General features: G+C 46.6%; 1 protein-coding gene across 1 annotated transcript; it reads left to right on the top strand.

Annotated features, from left to right (window-relative positions):
- The first annotated feature begins 6437 nt into the window (after nucleotides 1-6437).
- On the top strand, nucleotides 6438-20004 carry LOC115643984 (gastrula zinc finger protein XlCGF49.1-like). Its single transcript, XM_030548041.1, has 5 exons — nucleotides 6438-6460; nucleotides 10001-10083; nucleotides 17965-18448; nucleotides 18617-18684; nucleotides 18954-20004. The coding sequence occupies exons 3-5, from the start codon at nucleotides 17973-17975 to the stop codon at nucleotides 19148-19150; spliced, it is 741 nt and encodes a 246-aa protein (XP_030403901.1). The 5' UTR covers nucleotides 6438-6460; nucleotides 10001-10083; nucleotides 17965-17972; the 3' UTR covers nucleotides 19151-20004.
- The last annotated feature ends 3768 nt before the right edge of the window (nucleotides 20005-23772 follow it).

The raw sequence follows: 23772 nt of genomic DNA on the forward strand, positions 1-23772 counted from the left end.
GCCATAATCTTGTCACACCTTTGTTGCCCTTCTCTAGGAACTAGCAGAATCCCACTGAAGATCACCTGAGCCTCGATTTCCTTAAGTGTCTTCCCCAGTCTGGCATAGTCTCCCTTGATACGTTCCAGCTAGAATCTAGCCGTATCATTTGTTCCCACATGAGGGACAATCAATGGATTCTGTCCCGCTCCCGTTAATATCCTTTTCAACCTCAGGTCCACTCCTGTATCTTAGCACCCATCAGACAGCACACCCTTCTGTTCTCCCGATCAGCTCTAGTAACAGGCCTGTCTATCCTTCTCAGTAAGGAGTCTGCAATCAGGTAGACCTGCCTTTTCCTGGTGACAGTGTGATTCTCCGGTCTATCCCCCGCACCCACTGGCTGCAAGTCCTCTCGATTCCTGTTCACCCTTGCAATCCTCCTGGGGCTCATATTTGGTGTTGCCTTCACTGACTCCTCCCCTCCTTCTGTAGGACTAACAGCTCTTCTCTTTTTCCTTTTCCTCTCTCCTTCAGCGACCACCTGCTGTGCCCCTTCTTCATTTTCCAACTCTGAAAACCTGTTCCTGAGTTCTGTTTCTCCTTCACTGGCCCGTCTTTTCCTCTGCCTGGTTCTCTTAGTCACGTGCTTCCACTGTCCACTTTCCTCAGCCAGCCAGTCTCTCCTCAGAATTCTTTGGTCCTGCTTCCATCTGCAAGTCTGAGGTTATCCTTTCAGGCTCCTCGTGTCTGTGCTCCCATCTGCTCGAACCCTCTTGTAAACTCGACCAGAGTTTCCACCTGCATCTCCAGTCCTCGGATCTTTTCAGATTGTTTCAGTTCTTGCCTCTCCCCTTATCCACAAGCCCAGCGTGTGTGTATACAGCGTTGTTTTGGCCTGTGTTTGCCTTGCATTGGCTTCCAAGGGAGGCTGTGGAATTTCCTTCACTGGAAGTTTTTAAGACCAGGTTAGAGTTACACCAGTCTGGGAATGTCTAGAGATACTTGGTTCTGCCTCAGCCCAGGAGGCTGGAGTAGACGATCTCTCAAGATACCTTCCAGGTCTACATTGAAATAATTCTCTTTCGTGCTGTGTCCTGTTCTACGCTGAGCTGTTTTGCATGGTGCATTTTGGAACTATGATGCACCATGTTGTGTTGCATAGTTTTATGATGCGTTGTTTTGCCTCAGCTTGTTTGGTGTCTGTGTTATCTTGGTTTGAGTTGTTATTTTGCATTCTGTACTTTTGTCCTAAGGTGTGTTAGTTTGCATTGTGTTGCTTTCTTCTCCTTAGTATTGTGTCATTTTATGCTATGCAGTGTAGTTTTTTGTTTTGTTGTTGTTGTTGTTTTTTTGAATGGCCTGACATCATGTTGTTGTGTGGTTTTTTTCTGTATGTTGTTTTATATGTGTATATATAGCATAACATCCTTGAAATGTAGGGCTAGATAGGACCTCAAGATGTCATCAAGTCCAGCTCTCTCTGCCGAGGCAGGACCAAGTATATGTTGATTATCTCTGACAGAGGTTTGTCCTACCTGTTCTTAAAAACTTCCAGGAAAAGAGACTCCACAGCCCCCCTTGTGTGACTATTCCAGAGCTGAACTAGCTCAGCTCTGGTGACACCCACACAGTTGGTGAGTAGCTGTGGAGAGAGAGACAGAGTAGACCCCAATGAGTGGGCAGCTGGGTAAAGAGACTAAAGTTGGGAAGAGAAACATTGATGTGTGCAAGGTCTGTGACAGAGCTAGAACTAGATCCCAGTTCTAGTGCCACCGTACTGCTGTTTTGGTCACTGAAGGTCTCTGTCACACTGGTGTTTTAGGCACTGGTGCAAACCCTTAGTACAGACAGACTTTACACTAGTGCACTCTGGTACCGGTGCAGCATGTCCCTGTTTTGAAGGTTTGAGGTGGTGGGGTGGGAGGGGCAGTGACCTCACAGAGGCCTGGGGCTGGCTGACCAGTGCAGCTGGTAAAGGAGGGGCAGCAGTGAGTGCTGGAGGTATGAGCCAGGAGCACAACCCCACAGGGCTGGGCACTGACTTCTCCTGACCCATGACACACTGTCAGCTGTGTGCAGGGGCCGCAGCTGAGCTGCCCTGCCAAGGCAGCCTGTGCATCCATGGACAAACCATCTCTTCCTGCAGCCTAATACAATGGGGTGTGGGGACCTTTCCAAGCTGCGGGTGATGTGGCTCTGGCGTTAACGGGGTATGTTCCTGGCTCTGTCCCTGACCTGCTTGGTGACCTTGGGGAAGTCACAGCCCCTCTCTGTTTTCCTCCTACCTATTGTCTCCTTGGATTGTGATGTCTTCGGAGCAAGGACTGTCCCTCTCTGTCTGTTCAGTGCCCAGCAGAATGGGGGTGCTCATCTCAGTCAGGTTCTCTGCCATGTACTGCATGATGAGGCGCTGATCTCCATCAGTATCTGTGCAACACAAAGCACAGTTTATAAACTCACAGACATTAAGGGCAGAAGGCAGAGGTGTATTTCAGATGAGGTCTCATCGGTGCCTTTTATAACAGTACTAACCCTTTCATGTACCTGCTGGAAATACCTCACCTGATGCATCCTAGGACTGCATTAACCTATTTCACGGCTGCATCACGTTGGCAGCTCATAATTATCCTGTGATCAACCAATACACCCAGGTCTTTCTCCTCCTCTGTCACTTCCAATGGATAAATCCCCAGTTTATTGCAAAATTATACACTTGGGGACTAACAACTAGAATTTGTGCACTATTCATTTTCATCCCATTTCTATTACTCCAGCTTTCAAGGACATGTAGATTTTCTTGTATGATTTTCCTGTCCTCCTCCATATTGGCAATCCCTCCCAGTTTTGTGTCCCAGTCCCACTTCTTGTGCCAAGATCACTAATAAAAGTGTTGCGTAAGATTGGTCTCAAGACTGATCTGAGGAACTCCACTAGTAACTCACTCCAGCCTGACAACTCACCGTTCAATATGACCCTCTTGTAGACTCCCCTTGAACCAATTCTTTATTGACCTTTCGGTTCTCATATTAATCCCCATCTTCTCCAATTTAATGAATAGTTTCCCATGTGGAACTGTATCAAAAACCTTACTGACATCCAGATCAGGTTTCTGTGGCACGATCTACCTTTTGTAACACCATGTTTTATTGATTTATAGTGCTGAAGGCTGGGAGGAAGTGTTAGCAATAGGTTGAGAATGGCCATGTGGAGGTAGGGGAGGGAATGGCAGATGGTGGGAAGGATGTGGCATTGGAGGTGTATCTGGGATTGTCTTTTGTAGGAGTCCATGTCTTTGCTGCCTGTGGCCGTGGTGCTTTCCATACCAAAGCAGCATGTCAGCGGAGCAGACACACACACCGTAGCTCTGCCTGGAACATGCAGCAATCACTGCCAGATGGGCTGGGCGATTTTTCAGGGACCCAGCTTGATATGCCTGGCTGGAGTGGGTTCAGTTGGACTGGGGTCTGGGGCTCTGATAGTTTGCGATGTTCCTTTTTGCATAGTCAATTCTTACCATTTGTTGTTTTACCCCCACCTTTGCCTGATGCCGCTCTCTTCTTAACTTGCTTCAGTTATTTCACTTCCAGTTTTTAAATAGGATCTAAGAATTGCAACGCTGAATGAAAGATAAACAAACAGAACCATTTGAATGTTGGCCCATAGCTGGTAGAACTGTACCTAGTGACGGTCGGCTGTAATGACCGGGTTCCCTATAGCATTTTCTGGCTGGGCGAATAAAGCAGTGTCAAAGAGCCAAATGCGCGCTTTTAGGGTGAAAGGGCTCGTCAGGTGTTTGCTCTCTAAGGAACATGTCACCGGCCAGGGCTTGCAGTCGTTCAGGAGAGGTGCGCTGAGTTGTATTTAGGAATCTCAAAATAAGAGGTTAAGACGGTTGGTTCGCAATATCCATTGAAATCTTGCAAACAATTATACAAAAGGACCCTACTGCTGTTAAAACAACATGGTATTAATACTAATTCAAAACTGACATTAAAATTAGGAGAGAAACGCATGAGAAAGGAACTAACACCTACGTACCATTTCTTAATGCCTAAAATTTTGACACTCCCTCACACCGTCTTTTTTTAAAAGCGATGCACAGCACACTGTCAAGTTAATGAATGAAAGCACACCCATTATTCACTGCTTTGTGTTGCATGAGCATCTGATTAAACACCTAATTAAAACTGTACCACTGTAAGTGGAAATGCATCAACCCAGCTTAGCTCCAAGGTGTTTAGATGGGAATGAAAATTTTCTAAATTAAATACGTGGCAGAATGGTTAATGGGGAAAATACACTGAAATGCCTCTACCCAGTGCTGTTGACTTCTTCTCCTAAACCCTTCATGAGTTCTGGCCTCTTGGTCAACTTGGCTCCCAATCTCACATCAGCTGTGCCCTCTCCCAGCCTAACCCATTTTTACTGATATTCTTCATCCTCCTCATCCAGGCAGGGGGTTGGTGCAGCAGCCCCTAAGGTACCTGCGTTAATCACAGTCTCTCAAACTGGGGCTATTTAGATTTCAAGGAACGATTTATCCGAGTTACTGACTCTGGGAGGTGGCTGAGAGGGCATTTGTTCTTAGGGCCATGTTCAACCCTGGTAGGCTCCATGTTACCTCGTCCTCCACCCTCCTCCATGTGTCTCTGCTCATGTGTCAGTGTGTCACCTTCTGATCATAATGCCACTGGCCTCAGGAGAGCACCGAGACAAGAGCTACATCACAAGAGGGTTATGGTACTGAGAGAAAAATACATCACAGGGAGGGAGTAATTATCCTGAAATGAAACATTCCAGTCTAGGAAGTGAAAGAATTCAAGTACTTTATTACTTAAAATTATGTTTGAAATGATTAGATTTTTATGAATAAATTGCAGCAAATGCTGATTTCACTGTACACAGATGAAAAAATATTTGTATAAGTAATATACAGAAATGCTTCTGGAAAAAGTTGAGTGTGATTTAAGGATATTTACACTGTATATTTTGCATGTGACATTGACAATTTCTCTTTGAACAGTTATATGATTTGGCTTTTGGAATCTCAGCAGTTACTATAATTAAAATAATTGTTGTCTGTGGACTCCCATAACTTCCCACAACTCTGAACATTGAAATTGTAAACATTGAAAAAAGGGCTTAAAAATTTTTATCACTATCTGTTGAAATTACGAGAAAGAAATAGACAAAATGAATTTTGTCAAACCCACTTAACCGCAATTGCAATATGTTAGGGGATGGAAATTCACAACTAAGGCACCCAACCTTAATTCTGCCCTGTAGTGATGCCAGGTAATCACCATAGGGCTATGAATTAGGCATTTTAGTGTATAAAGTTCCAGGTTACAAATGGGTATGATCTAAAGACACATGAGATCTTTTCCTCAGGATATCACCGTAACTGGGTTGCTTCTCTTGTTGGTAATTCCCAGAAATGAACAGATTATTAACGTTTTGTCAGTTATGAAGTGGCCATTTCAGATTTCTGGGGAGTGTCTGTTGTTTGGCACTAGGGGCCAGGTCCTTGGAGAGATGGAACCTTGGTTTCAATTTAACTTCTCCATGCTCAGCAGCTTCTGGAATTTGGTTCAAAGTATTTACATGTTTCCCTGCCCTGGTGTTAAAAGTGCTGCTTTAGAAAGTGGGGAAGGGCAGGAACTGACTGCAGGATCAGTAGCTGAGTCCCTTAGATAGTTATAGCTCATCGGAAGGAGGATGGGGATTGGTGGGTGTCTGTGGCTTTAATAATAAACACAGAAATATCATTGTTCTTAGTGAATTTTCATCTTCTAATTCCCATAACCCACTAATTATCCCTGGCTGCCCCCGGCCGTCTAGGGAGGGAGAACTAGTAAACTCCTGTGGCCAGTGTGGAACCTAAGGCCCAAGGATCTTTCCGTGGCTGACTCAAAGTCACCCAGAGTGAAATTCACTTCACTGGATAAATCCCTAGTTGCTGAGCTCTGCAGAGGGGTGGGGAGGTGAATTCCATTCCCCATTCTTGAGCATGGACCCTCCCCTCCAGTTCTCACCCTGATCTCAGACAGTTCCCCAATCTTCCCCTGCAGTGATGGACCCACTTGATGCTGCCAGAGCCATGTGCCATGGGATCTAGAGAGGACAGAGGCCCAGCTCCAGAACTGCTCCCCCTGCCCACAGCCCCCAAGCTGTGCTAGAGTTGCCCTGACTTTCCGATCTGCAGATGGGTCCAGCTGTACCCAGCCCGTGCACCCACCACACACAAACTGTCACAACAAACATGCCAGGATTGGGAAAGACCATCTGGGGCTGGCTGCAGTCTCCCTTTGCTGCTGTGAGGGGAATGGGGTGGTCCCTCATATAGGATCCAAACATTCCCAGGGGCAGAAGGGAAATGTTGTTTCTTCCAGGGGTTTGAAATGTTTGGTTTAGAGTCCTGAGCTCTGTCTTCCTGTTTGTCTCCTTCTGCCACTTTCAGATCTCTTGGAGAGACAAGGTGGGTGAGGTAATTTTTTTAGAACCAATTAAAAATACCTTTATGCTATCCTGGGACCAACATGGGTACAACAACTTTCCCCTTTGTACCCCTTCCCCATCTCACCTCCCCCTCAGCTGAGACTGTCCCATGTGCTAGGAAAATAAGGGTTCAGTCCTGTAACTGGATTGGGTCTTGCCAGCACTAACAGGAGTGAAAGCCTGTGTGCATTAATGACAGCAGCAGCTCTGGGACTCGACCCATAGGGAGAAGAGACGGGAGTGAGCAGGTTATGTTTGTGTCAGGTGTGAGTTACTCATGTGGGAATTCTGCACCACTGCGTATGCACAGAATTCACATCCAGCGCAGAATTTCTTTTTTTTTTGGTGTGAAGAAGATACATTCTGCCTGAGAAGTGCTACAGTTCTGCCTTTCACCCACCAGAGGCCCCTGTGGCACCAGAACAAGCAGCATTCAGCTGGGTTCATCTTGGTGGTAATTTGTTGCCCCGAGCTCTACCCCAAATGGGAAGAGAGTTAGTGGGTGGAACTTGGGAGAGTCCTGAGACACGGCTGCCTCGGGGTGTGGGGACAGGGTGGTCATTCTCTACTTGCAAGAGGGTGTTAAAAGGGCACAGGAGGAGCAAGTGTCCCCTATGGAGACTGCCCAGCCCCCGGTTATCCAGTCCCAGACGCTTCTTCCCCCACCATACCCCAAACCTCTTCACCCCTCCAACCATCAGTTGCCAGCTTTCCCTCGCTGCTAGCCCTTCCTGACCGGCAGAGACCCTCTAAGCCAGTAGTGTGTCAGGGCTCAACCTTCTGGCTGAGTCCTCTGAGCACTTTCTTCCTCTCTTGGGGTACCATGCCACAGGGGCCCCACAAATCTACATTGCTTAGGCTTTGGCTTCAGCCTCAGGTAGGGCTCAGGGCCCTGGACTTCAGCCCCATGCGCTGGGACTTAAGCTTTCTGCCCTGGGCCTCAGTGAGTCTAATACTGGCCTTGCTTGGCGCCCTCCCTGAAACCTGCTAGTGACCCTATCGGGCCCAGGACCCCTAGTTGAGAACCACTGCCTTACCCTACGAATCACAGCAATGTTCAGGTTACTGCCAGTCATAGAATCATAGAGTATCAGGGCTGGAAGGAACCTCAGGAGGTCATCTAGTCCAACCCCCTGCTCAAAGCAGGACCAATCCTCAACTAAATCATCCCAGCCAGGGCTTTGTCACGCCTGACCTTGTCCCAAAGGACCAGTCACTTACTGAGGTCAGTTGAATCTTAGATCTCACAGCAAAGACAATACTTGTAGCCAGTCCTGTAATAACCTGTATTAAGACTTATTTAAAAGGAAACGAGAGTTGTTTACGAAGTTAAAACCAAGTAATTCTATAGATGGAGACAAGTTACAGTCTTAAATTTCAAAAGGTAATAGAAGCTTCTATAATAAGCAAGCCCTATATCTTCCTTAGGACTAACCCAGGCTAATCAGCTGGGGATCTCTTGCTTATGCCTAGAATCTTTGCCCCCCAGAGTCCAAGCAGCATACAGATAATCAGTTCCTTCTGTATGGGTTTTTTTATCCCCTTCCTGCCATGTGCTCTGAGCTGCAAACTGAGCTAATGGGAAGTCAAGAGCACAACAACAGTCTTTTGTCGTCTTTAACATCCCATAATAGTCTCTCTGGTGTTGATGAACCTTTCCTGCCAGGCAGGATGTAATGCATTCGGTTGCCAGTCAGCACTTCACCTAGGTAAAGTCTCTCTCCTGTCTGGTGATTTACAGAGCCACAGAGGCTCACAATGCAACTAGTCAGATATTAACCCAGGCAGCAACTCACAAGCATTCAATGAAGTGTAAACACATTCTTATAATCCTAGTCCCTAATACTAACACAGGTGAGTCAGACTGATTCCAGCTATGTGTTTGTCCCTGTTCAATGAAGACATGGGGGCTTTTGCAAGAGCTAACACCTCATCTGCCAGTGTCACAGGCAGGATGGGCAGGGATGGTGTCTCTAGCCTCTGTTTGCCAGAAGCGGGGAATGGGTGACGGGGTGGATCATTTGATGATTACCTGTTCTGTTCATTCCCTCTGAAGCACCTGGCATTGGCCACTGAGCTAGATGGACCATTGGTCTGATGCAGTGGGCAGCTCTGATGTTCTTATGTTCACAGTCTCTGTCAGGAGTATCTATTCATTTGGACTCACTGTGGGGCCACAGAAAGAAACAAGATGTGCTGAGGCAAGAAGGCCCAGTCTCAGAGCCCCAGGGGTCATGCTTCCCAAAAGCTAAAACTAGGCCCAGCCCATGAAAGGGGCACTGCCAGGAGAGACTGTATAAAGGCTGGAGCATCAAACAGCTTTGTAAACCTGAGAGAGCTGCCTTGGGAACAGTGACAGGGAGAATTCCCCAGAGTGACTCCTTTGATTCTGCTCTTCTCTGGCCTTTGGTTCATAGAATTATAGAACTGGAAGGGACCTCGAGAGGTCATCTAGGCCAGTCCCCTGTGCACTCAAGGCAGGACTCAATATTATCTAGACAATCCCTGACAGGTGTTTGTCCAGCCTGCTCTTAAATATCCCCAGTGATGGAGATTCCACAACCTCCCTAGACAATTTATTCCAGTGCTTAACCACTCTGACATTTAGGAAGTTTTTTTCCTAATCTCTATCCTAAACTGCCCTTGCTGTAATTTAAGTCCATTGCTTCTTGTCCTATCCTCAGCGATTAAGAAGAACAATTTTTCTCTGGCATCCTTGTAACAACCTTTTATGTACTTGAAAACTGTGATCATGTCCCCTCTGAGTCTTCTCCAGACTAAACAAACCCAGTTTTTTCAATCTTCCCTCATTGGCCATGTTTTCTAGACCTTTATTCATTTTTGTTACTCTTCTCTGGACTTTCTCCATTTTGTCCACATCTTTCCTGAAATGTGGCCCCCAGAACTGGAAACACTACTCCAGTTGAGACCTAATCAGTGCGGAGTAGAGCGGCAGAATTACTTCTCGTATCTTGTTTACAATACTCCTGCTAATACATCCCCAATTGATACTTACTGTTGCAAAAAAAGCGTAACTCTGTTGACTCATATTCTGCTTCTGATCCACTATTATCCCCAGATCCGTTTCCACAGCACTCCTTCCTTGGCAGTTATTTCCCATTTTGTATGATTGTTCCTTCCTAAGCGGTGTACTTTGCATTTGTCATTACTGAATTTCATCCTATTTACTTCAGACCATTTCTCCAGTTTGAATTTTGATGATTTTGAATTTCAGTTCTATCCTCCAAAGTCCTTGCAACCCCTCCCAGCTTGGTATCGCCTGCAAACTTGAGAAGTGTAACAGAGAGACTCTGCTGCTGGGAGGGTTTCACCATGTGTCAGAGGGTTACACCCTGGTAGGAGGGGGCTAGATCTGTACTGGAATAAGGTCACTCTGTGCTTCCCAATGTGGCAGAACCTAGAATGTCCATTAGCAGGGAAAATCCTGGGGGGAATCGACATGTGGAAAGGACAGAAACCCTGTGTGAATGCTCTCACATTGCCCTTCTCACCCTGGCAGGCTACAGAATAACGTCCACGTTTTGCTCCAGATCATCCCATCCTCCCAGGGGGAAGGCAATGGCTGCAATGGAGCTGGCTCAGGTAAGGGATTCTCAGGGAGCTGGTGGTGGGTTCTGCTTGGAGGGAGAGAAGCAGTAAATGTATGGGAGGGTGGGAGCCAGTGATGAGCTGCCAAAATATTAACAACAGGTTCCTTCCTCCTCACCTCACGAGGGGCTCATGCCCCCCCCGGGGGTCGTGCCCCATCCAACCCCCCGTGTTCCTTGACACACACCCTGGGTACCCCTGACCCATCCCCCCCTTCCCTGTCCCCTGACTGCCCCCTGCCGCCCCATCAAACCCCTCCTCTCATTCTTGATGCCCCCTCAGAACCTCTGCCCCATCCAACCACCCCTTCTCTCTGTCCCTGACTGCCCCCCACCACCTCATCCAACCCCTGCTCCTTCCTGACTGCCCCCTGGGACCCTTGCCCCCATTCAATTCCCTTGTTCCCTGCCCTCTGACCGCCCTGACCCCTATCCACGCGCCCACAACCCACCAAACACCCCCTCCCTGTTCTCTGCCCCCTTACCACACTGCCTGGGGCCAGGACTGGAACCGCTCTGCCGGGACCACGACTGGCGCCGCAGGACCCAACTCCCTGAGCCGGGCTGGAGCCGCTCTCCCGGGACCGGTGCTGCGGGGCCTGAGCTGGGCTGGGTCGGAGCCGTTCAGCCGGGACCAGCCCCGAGCCAGGGGTGCTTAGACGGGACCCGGCTGGGGTGCTCGGCCAGAGCAAGGGGGAGCCGCTCAGGTGGAACCGGACTGAGCCACACGCACCGCTACCTTCCCGGCCCAGGTTACCTGCCTGCTGCTTGTTTCAGGCTTTCTGTGAACATTTGATTCGCAGGAAGCAGGGGATGGGGAGGAGAAGGAGGATGGAGCTTTCAGAGGAGAGGGGGAGGTGGGCTGGGGGCGGGGTGGACAACTACCGGAGCCTTTGTTAAATTTAAAAGCTTTTTTAGAACCAGTTGTCCTGGAACACCCTGTTCTAAAAAGGCTTCTAAATTTAACAACCAGTTCATGCGAACTGGCTGGAGCTCACCACTGGTGGGATCTGCTAGAGGTGGTGGGAGGCAGGAAATATCTTGGGTGGAGAAAGAGAGGGGACAGGATGTGACAAACCTGCTGAGAATTGTGTACTCCAGGGTGTAATGGGTTGTCACCCCGGGGTGCAGTCTGGGGGGCTTCTGGGAACCGCTGTGCTCTCTAACCCTCAAGCTGGGCTGGCCCTTCTCACACTGCTTTGCTGGAGATTCAGCCAGCCTCTCCAGGGCCTGTTATCACCCAACACGACAGCAGGTGGCGCCATGCAGCCAACTAAGCTACCTGAGTGCGTTACCTAAGCCACTCAAGGAGAGAGAGAAGACAACAGCCAATTTCCCAGCGATAAGTGTTAGCAAACAGATCAAAGCAGATTACTTAGCAAATAACCAAAAGCTCAAACCAAGCCTAACATACTATCTGGATAGAATTTGAATTAGCAATTTCTCACCCTGACTGATGATACAAGCAGTCCACCAAGTTTCCATACACAAGCTAGAAATCCCTTTGCACTGGGACCAATACTTCCTCCAGTTTAATCTTTGTTCCTCAGGTGTTTCCAGGAGTTCTCTTGTGCAGGGAATGAGGCCTTGAGCTGATGTCACACCCCACCTTATGTAGCTTTTCCATATGACAGGAACCCTTTGTTCTAAACTCAGTTCCCAGTCCAGTTTGTGGAAAAATACAGGTACCAAAATGAAGTTCATTGTCATGTGGTCTGGTCACATGCCCTAGCATGCCCTGCTGAGTCACAGTAGCCATGACTCCTATGCTGGCTGAAACGTTTACAGGAGGGCTAAGCTCTTCCACAGTCCATTGTCTTTGTTGATGAGCCATGAACACTGTCTGGCTTCTTCATTGTTGTACCTGAAAGGCTCCTTGTGGCTGTTAACCCAGTGTAAGCACATTTGAAAGACAGATACAGAGTCAATATCCATAACTTCAGCTACAAACATGATCCGTGCACACAGGTAGGATAATCATATTCAGCAAATCATAACTTTTCCAGTGACACCACACATGAGGCATTTTGTACAAAATGAGTCATGTCCTAATCATATTATAATCCTGCCACTATGTTGAATATAGGCTGTAGTGTCAGATAGGTTCTAATTTCAAGGCACAGGCTTTGGGAATGAAACTTCCCCTCTTTGTGGAACAGGAAATAACCCTCCAGCCAGGGCTGGGACAACTTCCCAGACTCCCAGTGCTGAAACCTGAACCTCCTGACACTTCGTTAGTTACCCCTACCCCCAGTCTTTGTGGCAACTGCAAACTTTATCGGTGATGATTTTATATTCTCTTCCAGGTCATTGATAAGAATGTTAAATAGCACAGGGCCAAGATCCAATCCTTGCGGGAACCCGCTAGAAAGAAATCCACTCGACCATGGTTCCCTATTTAAAATCCCAGTTTTTAATCTATTTAATGTATGCCATGTGTATTTTGTATCTTTCTAGTCAAAATATTGTGCTGAACCAACTCATGTGCCTACATATATTACATCAGGACTATTAGCTGCAAGTAAACTTTTGATCTCATCCAATAAGGATATCTAGTTAGTTTGATAGGATCTATTGTGTCTAAACCTTTTTAATGGGTACTAATTATATTACTCTCCTTTCTTTCTTAATGAAATCCAGTATCGGCTGCTCCATTCTCTTGCCCAGTATCGATTTCAGACTGACACACTTGTAATTAGCTGCGTCATCTCTTTTATACTTTTTAAATATTGGCACAGCATTAGCTTTATTCCAGTCTTCTGGAATTTCCCAAGTGTTCCAAGTCCTAATTAAAATCAACATTAACAGTCCACCATGCTCCTCCAGCAGGTCTTTCAAAACTCTAGTTATCTGGACCATTGTTAGGATTAATTTTGTCCTTTTAAAAACTTCCTTCTTATTTTCATTGGTTGATCATTGATTTCTGATAGCTTCCCTTGCCAACTTTCTACAATTCTGACCTTCTAACTTCTATTCTTTACTATTGAGTTCCCCTTTCTTCCATATATTTTATTTGGAGAGTGTTGGGATTCCTACCAGGGAGCTACCAGCAGGCTCCAGAGACAGCCCCATCTCCTATATTAAGCTCTGGCTAGTAGCTATGTGATAAATGTGATGACCCTGCTTCCGTCTGTCAGCTGGGAGACACAAAGGTTCTCTCTTCCTCCTGGCTGCTCTAGGCAAGGTGGGGTGGGACTCTGTTAACATGTGCCTCCTGGAGCTTCCATTTACCTGGTGCTGCTGTTCCATGAATAGTGGGGTTGTGAGTGGGGCAGCAGGTCCTGAGTGTTGGACTCTTTCTCTTTCAGGGGCCGGTGACTTTCGAGGAGGTGGCTGTGTATTTCACTAGGGAGGAATGGGCTCTTCTGGACCCTGTTCAGAGAGCCCTCTACAGGGATGTCATGCAGGAGAACTATGAGACGGTGACCTCGCTGGGTAAGAAGTCCTGTCCTCTGGGTTATTAGAAGCTGTGGGGTCTATAAAGAACCTGAGCAGTAATAACTTTATACCTTTATTCATCATTCAAGTTTTGACAAGTTTCTTTGTCCCCCTTTTTTTCCTTATCTCCCATACACTAGCAGGCAGCAGGGAGGGAGGAGGTAATAAGGGATGAGGAGGGAACACAAGAAGCTCCCAAGGCTCCAGGAGGTGGTGCCGGCTGCGAGTAATGGGAAGAAGGAGAGGGGAGTGTGGAGGAAGGGCACCCAGGAAGTGGGCTGGGTGGGTCATTGGGAGGGAGGAGAGGTTTGGGGATCTAGAGCTGTGGGGGATCCCAGACCTTTAACCCTGAATCCCTACCCAAACCTCAGGTAAATCCTAGACTTCAGCATAACCACTCTCGCAAAGCCTCAACTTAATATAAGGCCCTGAACTGTAGCAAGCTTAGGCTACGTTTACTAAATCGTATCACTAAATCGACCACGGCTAGATCGATCTCAGAGCGTCAATCCCGGCTGTAGTGTCGACCTGCCCTTAATAACCCATTTCTTTATGCTCACCTCTTTGCCTCCACGCATGTACCAAAATAATAAGTAATACTCTGATCATGGCATCTTACCTCTAGCAAGTATAAAATTGCCCACAAGACGTGAGACTAGCTCATAGATCATAAAATCAGGGCAGGGTCAAGAAGAGTGAGGGTTTGGAGAGAGTCTTGTCCCCCCTATCCCCATCTGCAGCAGCCACAAGCTGTCTTCCCTCCAGGCTCCTTGGATCTTTGAGCCTGTCCCTCCTGAGGTTACGTAGCCCAGTTCTTGTTTCTTACATTCTCCTTTTCCAGAAGAATTAGAGGCTGTTGCTCCTGAATGTTAGCGTTTAATTCCCCAGCCTTCTCCTCCCACTGGGGGAGTTTAATTCTCCCTCCCATTTCACCTGAGTCACTAGATTTCCTAATTCCCCAAAATGTGCTTTTGCAATGTCACAGTTCAGGGGTAGCTAAGCCTTTGACCTGCCTCCATGGTCTGCTCAAGGAATGGCCCCTCAGGTATCAGGCCTCTAGCCAGCCCCTCTCTATGGATAGGGACCCACATGCCTCTCCTTTTTGACCAGTGTGTGAGGATTGCAGCTTGTCCTCCACTGTGTTTGCTGGACTAACGTCCAGTTCCTGTGCTTTGCTTTCTCTCCAGGGGCTGTGAGCAGTGTGTCTGAGATAGAGGTGGGACTTCTGGTGATACTTGTATGATGCCAATACACACCTCAGTTTCCTGCTGTGATTGGTATTGCTATGATTATAAAGAGCAGGAGACGTGAGGTGTTTTGTCACATAGCTGTCATGGGGTGATATGAATGGGTCATTTAGGACTCACTGGGAGTAACCTACATCAATCTAATACCCAACAGAGACAAGAGAATGACTGTCACCCAGGGCTGCCCAGAGGATTCAGGGGGCCTGGGGTCTTCGGTGGCGTGTCCCCCTTATCTGCTCTGACACCGCAGAGCATTTTCCTCGTGTCCCACTTACCAGCTGGAAGGAGGTTACTAGTGGAGTTCCTCAAGGATCGGTTTTTGGACCAATCTTATTTAACCTTTTTATTACTGACCTTGGCACAAAAAGTGGGAATGTGCTAATAAAGTTTGCGGATGACGCGAAGCTGGGGGGTATTGCTAACACGGAGAAGGACCAGGATATCATACAGGAAGATCTGGATGACCTTGTAAACTGGAGTAATAGTAATAGGATGAAATTTAATAGTGAAAAGTGCAAGGTCATGCACTTAGGGATTAATAATAAGAAGGTTAGATATACATTGGGGACGCATCAGGTGGAAGCAACAGAGGAGGAGAAGGACCTTGGGGTATTGGTAGATCACAGGATGACTATGAGCCGCCAATGTGATATGGCCGTTAAAAGAGCTAATGCGGTTTTAGGATGCATCAGGCGAGGTATTTCCAGCAAAGATAAGGAGGTGTTAGTACCGTTATATAAGGCACTGATGAGACCCCACCTGGAATACTGTGTGCAGTTCTACTCTCCCATGTTTAAGAAGGATGAATTGAAACTGGAACAGGTTCAGAGACGGGCTACTAGGATGATCCGAGGAATGGAAAACCTGTCATATGAAAGGAGACTCAAAGAGCTTGGCTTGTTTAGTCTAGCCAAAAAAAGGCTGAGAGGGGATATGCTTGCTCTTTATAAATATATCAGAGGGATTAATATTAGGGAGGGAGAGGAATTATTTAAGCTTAGTACCAATGTAGACACAAGAACAAATGGGTATAAACTGGACACTAGGAAGTTTAGACTTGAAATTAGATGAAGGTTTCTAACCATTAGAGGAGTGAATTTCTGGAACAGCCTTCCAAGGGGTTTAGTGGGGGCAAAAGACATATCTGGCTTTAAGATTAAGCTTGATAAGTTTATGGAAGGGATAGTATGATGGGATAGCCTAATTTTGGCAATCTATCTTAGTTTATCAGCAGATAAGTATGCCCAGTGGTCGATGATGGGATGTTGGATGGGATGGGATCTGAGTTACTGCAGAGAATTCTTTCCTGAGTGCTGGCTGGTGAGTCTTGCCCACATGCTCAGGGTTTAGCTGATCGCCATATTTGGGGTCGGGAAGGAATTTTCCTCCGGGGCAGATTGGTAGAGGCCCTGGAGGTTTTTCGCCTTCCTCTGCAGCGTGAGGCATGGGTCACTTGCTGGTGGATTCTCTGCAGCTTGAGGTCTTCAAACCACAATTTGAAGACTTCAATAACTCAGACGTAGGTTAGGGGTTTGTTATAGAAGTGGATGGATAGGGTTCTGTGGCCTGCTTTGTGCAGGGGGTCGGACTAGATGATCACGTTTGTCCCTTCTGACCCTAGAATCTATGAGTCTATGAGCTCTGATGCTTCAGAGCATTTGCCCTGTTTCCTCGTTCCCTGTTCCTGTTCCCCCTCCTGTTTGACTCAGTTTATATAGTAATATTCTCAGCTATACCTTTGCTTAACCAATCATTGTACTGAAATTTAATTAACCAATCCTAACACATTGAAACATAATTCTCTAACCAACTGTATCCCACTACCTAATTAACTTACACCTAGCAAAATTAATTATACAGCAGACAAAAACAATTAGAGAACCAGACTGATTAACATTGTAAAGCGGTGGCCATAAAGATAAAAGAATACAAAAATGAGAGTTTCACAACCACAAGCATTGAGTAGTGATTTCTTGCCAAACCAGGCTGCTATCAAACTAAGTTTTCTTTAACCATCTTAAGATCTGTTTCTTTATCTGGTAGTGCTGGGCACTATCAGGACAGGATCATCTTCCTAACAGCCCAATAGCACCTTATTTCAGTGTGACTGGTTTGGGATGTGAGGATGTGACCCTTTGCTTCCCAGCTTATGGCTGCCCCTGCTGCTTAGCCAAAGGCCTTAGCCTAAGGACAAGGCCTCAGACTGTCACGGTAAGAGAAGGCCCTTACAAATACAGACAGTGATTTTGATTCTTTGTTTTCATACTCCTATAAGTAGCTAAGTGATAAAAATACCCCTAAGTTCTTAAACTATAGGCTTTACAGGCAGGCCTGAATATCTCTATTCTAACAGTGGGTTCTGTCCCTTATCCCATTCTGTGCCTGTCTTGTGTATTTAGATTGTAAATTCTTCAGGGCATGGGCCATCTACTATTCTGTGTTTGTACTTGTCCTAACACAATGGGGACCCACTGTTAGTTGCTCCTTAGCACTAATGTAATGAATATGATTTATAATCATAATAACTCTCCTGCCTCTTTGAGCCAAGGAAGCTGGCCTTGCAATGTTACTGCTTAACAATGAGCTGGGGGTTAAAACCATGGACTATTCTTTGTGACAAGTATCCCACAAATTCTACTGACCTCCCTGGTTTTCTTTGCCTGCAGTAGGGTTTCCAGTTTCCAAACCTGATGTGATCTCCCAGGTGGAACGAGGGGAAGAGCCGTGGGTTCCAGACCTCCAGGGCTCTGAGAAAGAAGTGCTTCCAAGAGCTGCCTGCACAGGTGAGGACTTGGTTAAACCAACTCAACAACTGTGTGGGAATGCAGGAAACATTTGGGATGCCCTACAAAGACCCTGTGAGCTCTCCAAGTTCAGGATTGTTCCCTGCAGATGTGGAATCATTATGGCAGATGTCACTCATGGCTTCCCTCCTATTCTGACTGACAACTGGCAGCAGGTCGCTCCGCGATCTCACTTTCCTCTGAGTGTTCTCGTGAGATGCAGACCAAAACTGATCCCTTCCTCTCTCCTCTGGGGAAGGTTTTGGGGAAAATCAGCTCCTGATAGGTTTGATCTCTCCCACACATATTTTGGATTGTTCATCCCTTTTTCCATTCCTCTCTCTGAGATTTTCTTTCTTTCCGGTGCAGGTAGTGACCTGTGTCTGGATTCTCTCTGTCTCCCATCAGGTGATGGGATGGTGAGTGAGAATGAGGAGGAGAAACCCCATCAGGAAGATGCTGAGCGAAGAGAAGCACATGGAATGTTATCAGGAAGATCCAAAGAGAATGTTTCCAGGAGTTGTGCACTCCCAGAAAAACCAAAAGCCTGTGAGACTCAGGGGAGGCCAGAGGGAAACTTTAGTAGCCTCTCAGACCTTATAACAAGCGGCAGAATCAACTTGGAAGAGACACGCTACAGGTGCCATGAGTGTGGGAAAAGCTTCAATTGGAGCTGTTCCCTTGTCAGACATCGTAGAATCCACACAGGAGAGACGCCTTATACGTGCACTGAGTGTGGGAGACACTTCAGTCAGAGCTCACACCTTATCCGACATCAGAGAATCCACACAGGAGAGACGCCCTACACGTGCTCTGAGTGTGGGAAAAGCTTCAATCGGAGCTCTACCCTGAACACACATCGTAGAATCCACACAGGAGAGACGCCCTACACATGCGCTGAGTGTGGAAAAAGCTTTAGTTGGCGCTCAGACCTTATCAGACATCAGAGAATCCACACAGGAGAGATGCCTTACACGTGCACTGAGTGTGGCACAAGCTTTAGTTGGTGCTCAGACCTTATCGGACATCGTAGAATCCACACAGGAGAGACGTCGTACACATGCTCTGAGTGCGGGAAAAGCTTCAATCAGCGCTCAACCCTTATCAGACATCAGAGAATCCACACAGGAGAGAAGCCCTACTCATGCTCAGAGTGCGGGAAAAGCTTTAGTCGGAGCTCACACCTTATCAGACATCAGAGAATCCACACGGGAGAGACGCCGTACACGTGCACTGAATGTGGGAAAAGCTTCAATCGGAGCTCTACCCTGAACACACATCGTAGAATCCACACAGGAAAGCTACCTTACACATGCGCTGAGTGTGGAAAAAGCTTTAGTCGGAGCTCTGCCCTAGTCGGAGCTCACATCTTATCGGACATCACAGAATCCACACAGGAGAGACGCCTTACACATGCGCTGAGTGTGGGAAAAGCTTTAATCGGAGCTCTACCCTGAACACACATTGTAGAATCCACACAAGAGAGATGCCCTACACATGCTCTGAGTGCGGGAAAAGCTTCAATCAGCGCTCAAGGCTCATTAGACATCAGAAAATGCACAGAAGAGAGAATTGTAATAAATCCCTTGACTAGGGTTGGCAAAAACGAATTTTTTCTTATAAATCACATTAGCTAATTCCCACATAGTGATTTTTGCATCATCTTCACCGTGGTGTCTCAGCTCCACCAGATAAGTTGCCGCCTTCTGCCTTTTGCAGCTCATCCTTCTTTGGGGTCAGTCCTATGATCTTTTCTATCAACTCCTTTCCTTTTGAGTCATAGGAGTGTGTATCCCTCCAGCCAGGAATGTTCATGAGTTCCAAGTTGGGGAGAGAGGTTTGATCCCAGCAAGGTACACTGAGGCAAAAACTACCTGTGCCTTCCATCCACTAGGACTGTACATGGCGTTAGCTGCTCAAGTTAGTGATCTTAATGTAAAAAGTTGTAGTGCAGATGCAGCCCAGGTGCAGTGGTTGGCATTAGCTTTCCCCTTGACCTGACCTAAACTCCATCACTTTTCCTAGTCTAAACTAACCCTGAGCATCACGGTTATCCTGTTCCCCCATTTCAAAGCAATTCTTAGTCATCGAGTTCTCCCTTGGGGAACAAATTGTTTCATTCCCAGTTGTTCTGATGTTGCTTCAGGTTGTGCTGGAGAGCAGATATTTTCATTATTATTTTCCGCACTTAAAATATATTGAACTATAACAAAGAGCAGGAAGAGGGCAGGGATAGGGAAAAAAGTCATTTCCTCCTCTGTAACAACAGACATAGTTAGGGTAAGTCAGAGGGAGTCCCTTATTCCCCATCACTGTCCTCCTTCAATCCGTGCTAGAACCTAAGAATCCTTTTCCTTTCCCCAGTTGTGGGGTGAGAGACTTCCAAAAGTGCTCCCTGTGCTATAGCACATGGCTAAGCTCAGAGAATAAACCCCAAATCTCCCCTGAGCTTTGCTTTTTGAATTCTGTATTTCCGATTGCTTCAAGCCTGGGCATTGTGATTATTAACCAGTTTCTCTAGCACTGTTCCTACCACTGTTTCTGTAACATATTTTGTTTTTTATGGGACAGGGTTGTTATTCCTTTGCCTAACCCCAACCTGGAAGGCCAGGGTGTCTGTTTTCTCTGGCCCCTCCCCACAGACAAATCTGACAGGGTTGAACCTGCCTGGAGCAAACAAAAAGCCCCACCGGTCACACACATGAAGCAGATAGACATACACAAGACACAGAAGAAACTGAATAATTTGAGCTATCAACATTTCCACTTTCCCACAGCATGTTAGTTCTGAAGCTTGTTTTAATTTGTTTCTTTTCTTGGAACCAGAACTGGGGAAAGAGAACACTGGAGTCAGTGGAATTACAGCAGGAAGGGATAAGTCTCATGATTCGTCACTAACCAAAGGCTTTGTAAACAGAGCGATAATGTTACTGAATGGTCTGGCTAACCCTGCAGTTAGAAACAATCAGCTCTATGGGTGGTAAATTGACAGGCTTTGCTGCTGATCATGAAATAGCAGCTGTTGAAAGGTAATATGCTTCTATTTCAATGCCTCTGGAAGTACAGAAAACAATGATCTGTGTTAAAGGCAAGTTGCCATTTCTCAGTGCCCCAATTTCTATTGTGTGTGTACAGGAAGGTTTGAATGTGTAGCAGGTAGTTTGATAAAGCTTAGCTATTTTATGTGTGTAACAGACTCCTGCCCACCTCCAGCAGAGGTTTCAGTCACATACTATGGCAACTTACTGAATGTCACACAAATTAGTCCATTCCTCCCCATAGTCAGTCTCTGACCGGAATGTTAGAATGAGGCAGAGAACTGGGAAAGTATCGCAGTAGGAATACATTAAAAAGTGGGATTAATCAGAGCTGGGGTGCAGACAGAGCCTGTTCTACAGCTGGTGAAGTGATAGGGACACACTCCCACTAGTGCAGGCTCTGAAATAACGGCAGAAGCAGATCGAAGAGAATGAGCTCATGTGGGAGCTATGGGCAGCTGCCCTGTCAGTGCATCACTCACCTGGCAGGTGTTACACAAAACACAGCACTTCCCCTCTGGAAGAGAAACACTTCCCCCTCTGCCACCACTTCATTATACCATCCATGAAGCTATTTGTCGTGCAGGACTTTGATCTCTTTGGGTGGTCTATGGTGATTCATAAAGAGCCATTAGGGGAGCAGGAGTCATCCCAATGGAAATCTCTTCACTTCTTTCTCAGTGTTACCTTCTTAGCCCTGGCTTTGGAGATGACATTAGCCTTATCCTGTCTTGATTTTAGGTAGGATTTTGATCACCTTCTGGGGCTTGGCAGCTTAGAACTTTTGAGGGCTTTTCTCTGCCTTTTTGGTCCCCGCTGCAGTCAGTACATGCTAGACATGGGCATGGTGACCTTCCTGAGGATCTTGACAGCTTTAGCCAGCTTCTTGGGGGCTATTTTCCTGCTCACAGCCACTGTCATCTTCTCATGCCTTGTCCTGGAGGCCCAGCTGCTGGTTGAATGGGAAGGAGCCAAAGTGCTGGTGACTTTATCCCGCACCAAGTTGCCTTTGCTTGTCAGACTCCTGAACCCCAACTGGACGTGGCTCTTGTTCTTCTGCACAGCACAGCCCTGGAGAAGAGGGATCTGCAAATGTACATTCCTATGATCCCTTTGTTTAATGGATGAAAACATAAACTCTACACTTAGAGGATTGGAACTGATTTCAGCTGATGGTCAGGTTTGCTAGGTTTTTATGCATTTGGACAGTGAAATGTTGAGTGTTTACATTCATTTCAAGCATCCCCGTATAGTGGAGCTCCTGAACATAATGGAGAATGGAAATGAAAATGTTTTCCCTTTTTTCAAAAATAAAAATAAGAAAATAAGAGGCTTATTAGAGGGCACTTGGATTTGAAGCAAGGACCCCTTGATCTTCAGTCAAACACTCTACCACTGAGCTTTACCCCAATGAGAGCAGATACTTTCCCCATTGTAGCTGAAGCACATCAGTGATTCCAATAGCAGGGGCAGGTTCTCTCTGGGGCACAGAGATATTTCGGGGAGCTGGTGGCTCCTTTCTTTCCTCACTCTGGAGTAAACTCAGTTTTTTATTCCATGGTACATGTTTATGGAATAACAACAGCAGCTTGAAGAAAGAGGAGAGTAACTATCTCATTCTCAGAGCTGCTGAAGGTGGCCACGTCCCCTCTGTCTGACCATTGCCATTGCAGGAGAGAAGGTTTCAATGGAATTGAATGCCTTGGCTCAAACTAGAGACACAGAAAGGTTTTGCTGTTCGTTGAACAGCAAAGGAAATTGTGTCGGTATGTGAAACTGAGGAGGGACATAAAATGCCCACAGAGTGGCGCAATGCCCTAATCCAGGCCTGCACAACTCGTAAAGCGGCAAGGGCCACATTACTCTAAAGTAAACAGCTGAGGGCCAAAACCCCCTTTGCCTGTGATGAGTGGCTCATACTGCAGTCTGCCCCAGTGAATGAGGGCTAGATGGAGATTGGGCAGTAGCTAAGACTGAGGTGAAGTGGAGATGGTGGAGGTTCCCCTTGGATGGGGATACCCATAACTGTAGGGGTACTGCCAGGTTAAAAGGGGCACCGGGGTCCTGGGAGGGACAGGGGGCCAGCTGCAGTTAGGCAGATCACCGGCCTGCGGAGGGCGCTCTGACATCTGGAGAGCTAATTCCCAAGATGATCAACAGGAGGTGCCACCAGGTGAGTCTGCCCCTGCTTACATTGGGGAAGAATGAACATGGTTTTTGTAAAGGAAAATCATGCCTCGGAAATCTACTATAATTCTTTGAGAGAGTCAACAAGCATGTGGATAAAGGTGATCCCGTGGATGTAATATACTTAGATTTTCAGAAAACCTTTGACAAGGTCTCTCCTCAAAGGCTCTGAAGCAAAATGGGATAAGATGGAAGGTCCTCTCTGGGATAGGTATGGTTCAAAGGCAAGAAAGAAAGGGTCTGATTTATAGAATGGAGAGGTAAATAGTGGTGTCCCCCTGGGGTCTGTACTGGGTCCAGCACTGTTCAACATACTCCTAAGTGATCTGGAAAAAGGGGTAAAAACAGTGAGATGGAAACATTTGCAGATGATACAAACCAACTCAAGTTAGTTACATCCAAAAGAGAGTGCAAAGTGTGACAAAGGGATCTCACCAAACTGTGTGACTGGGCAGCAAAAAGGCAGATGAAATTCAATGTGGATAAATGCAAAGTAATGCACATGGGAAAACATGATCCCAACTCTACATCTAAACTGATGGGGTCTAAATTTTGCTCTTACAACTTAAGAAAGAGATCTTGGAGTCACTGTGGATACTTCTCTGAAAACATCTACTCAATGTGCATCGGCAGTCAAAAAAGCGAGCAAAATGTTGGGAAGTCATTAGGAAAGGGATGGCTAGCAAGACAGAAATATAATATTGCCTGTCTATGAATCTATGGTATGCCCACATCTTGAATATTGGAGCTGGTCCCCCATCTCAAAGAGATATATCGGAATTGGGAAAGGTACGGAAAAGAGCAACCAAAATAATTAGGAATCTTGAACAGTTTCCGTGTGAGGTGAGATTAATAAGACTGAGGGGAGTTTTCAGCTTGGAAAAGAGATGACTAAGGGGAGACGAGGATAGAGATCTATAAAATGATGACAAGTTTGGAGAAAGTAAATAAGGAAGTATCAGAGGGGTAGCCGTGTTAGTCTGGATCTGTA

Source organism: Gopherus evgoodei, unplaced genomic scaffold, assembly GCF_007399415.2.
Source record: "Gopherus evgoodei ecotype Sinaloan lineage unplaced genomic scaffold, rGopEvg1_v1.p scaffold_81_arrow_ctg1, whole genome shotgun sequence".
Lineage (NCBI taxonomy): Eukaryota > Metazoa > Chordata > Testudines > Testudinidae > Gopherus > Gopherus evgoodei.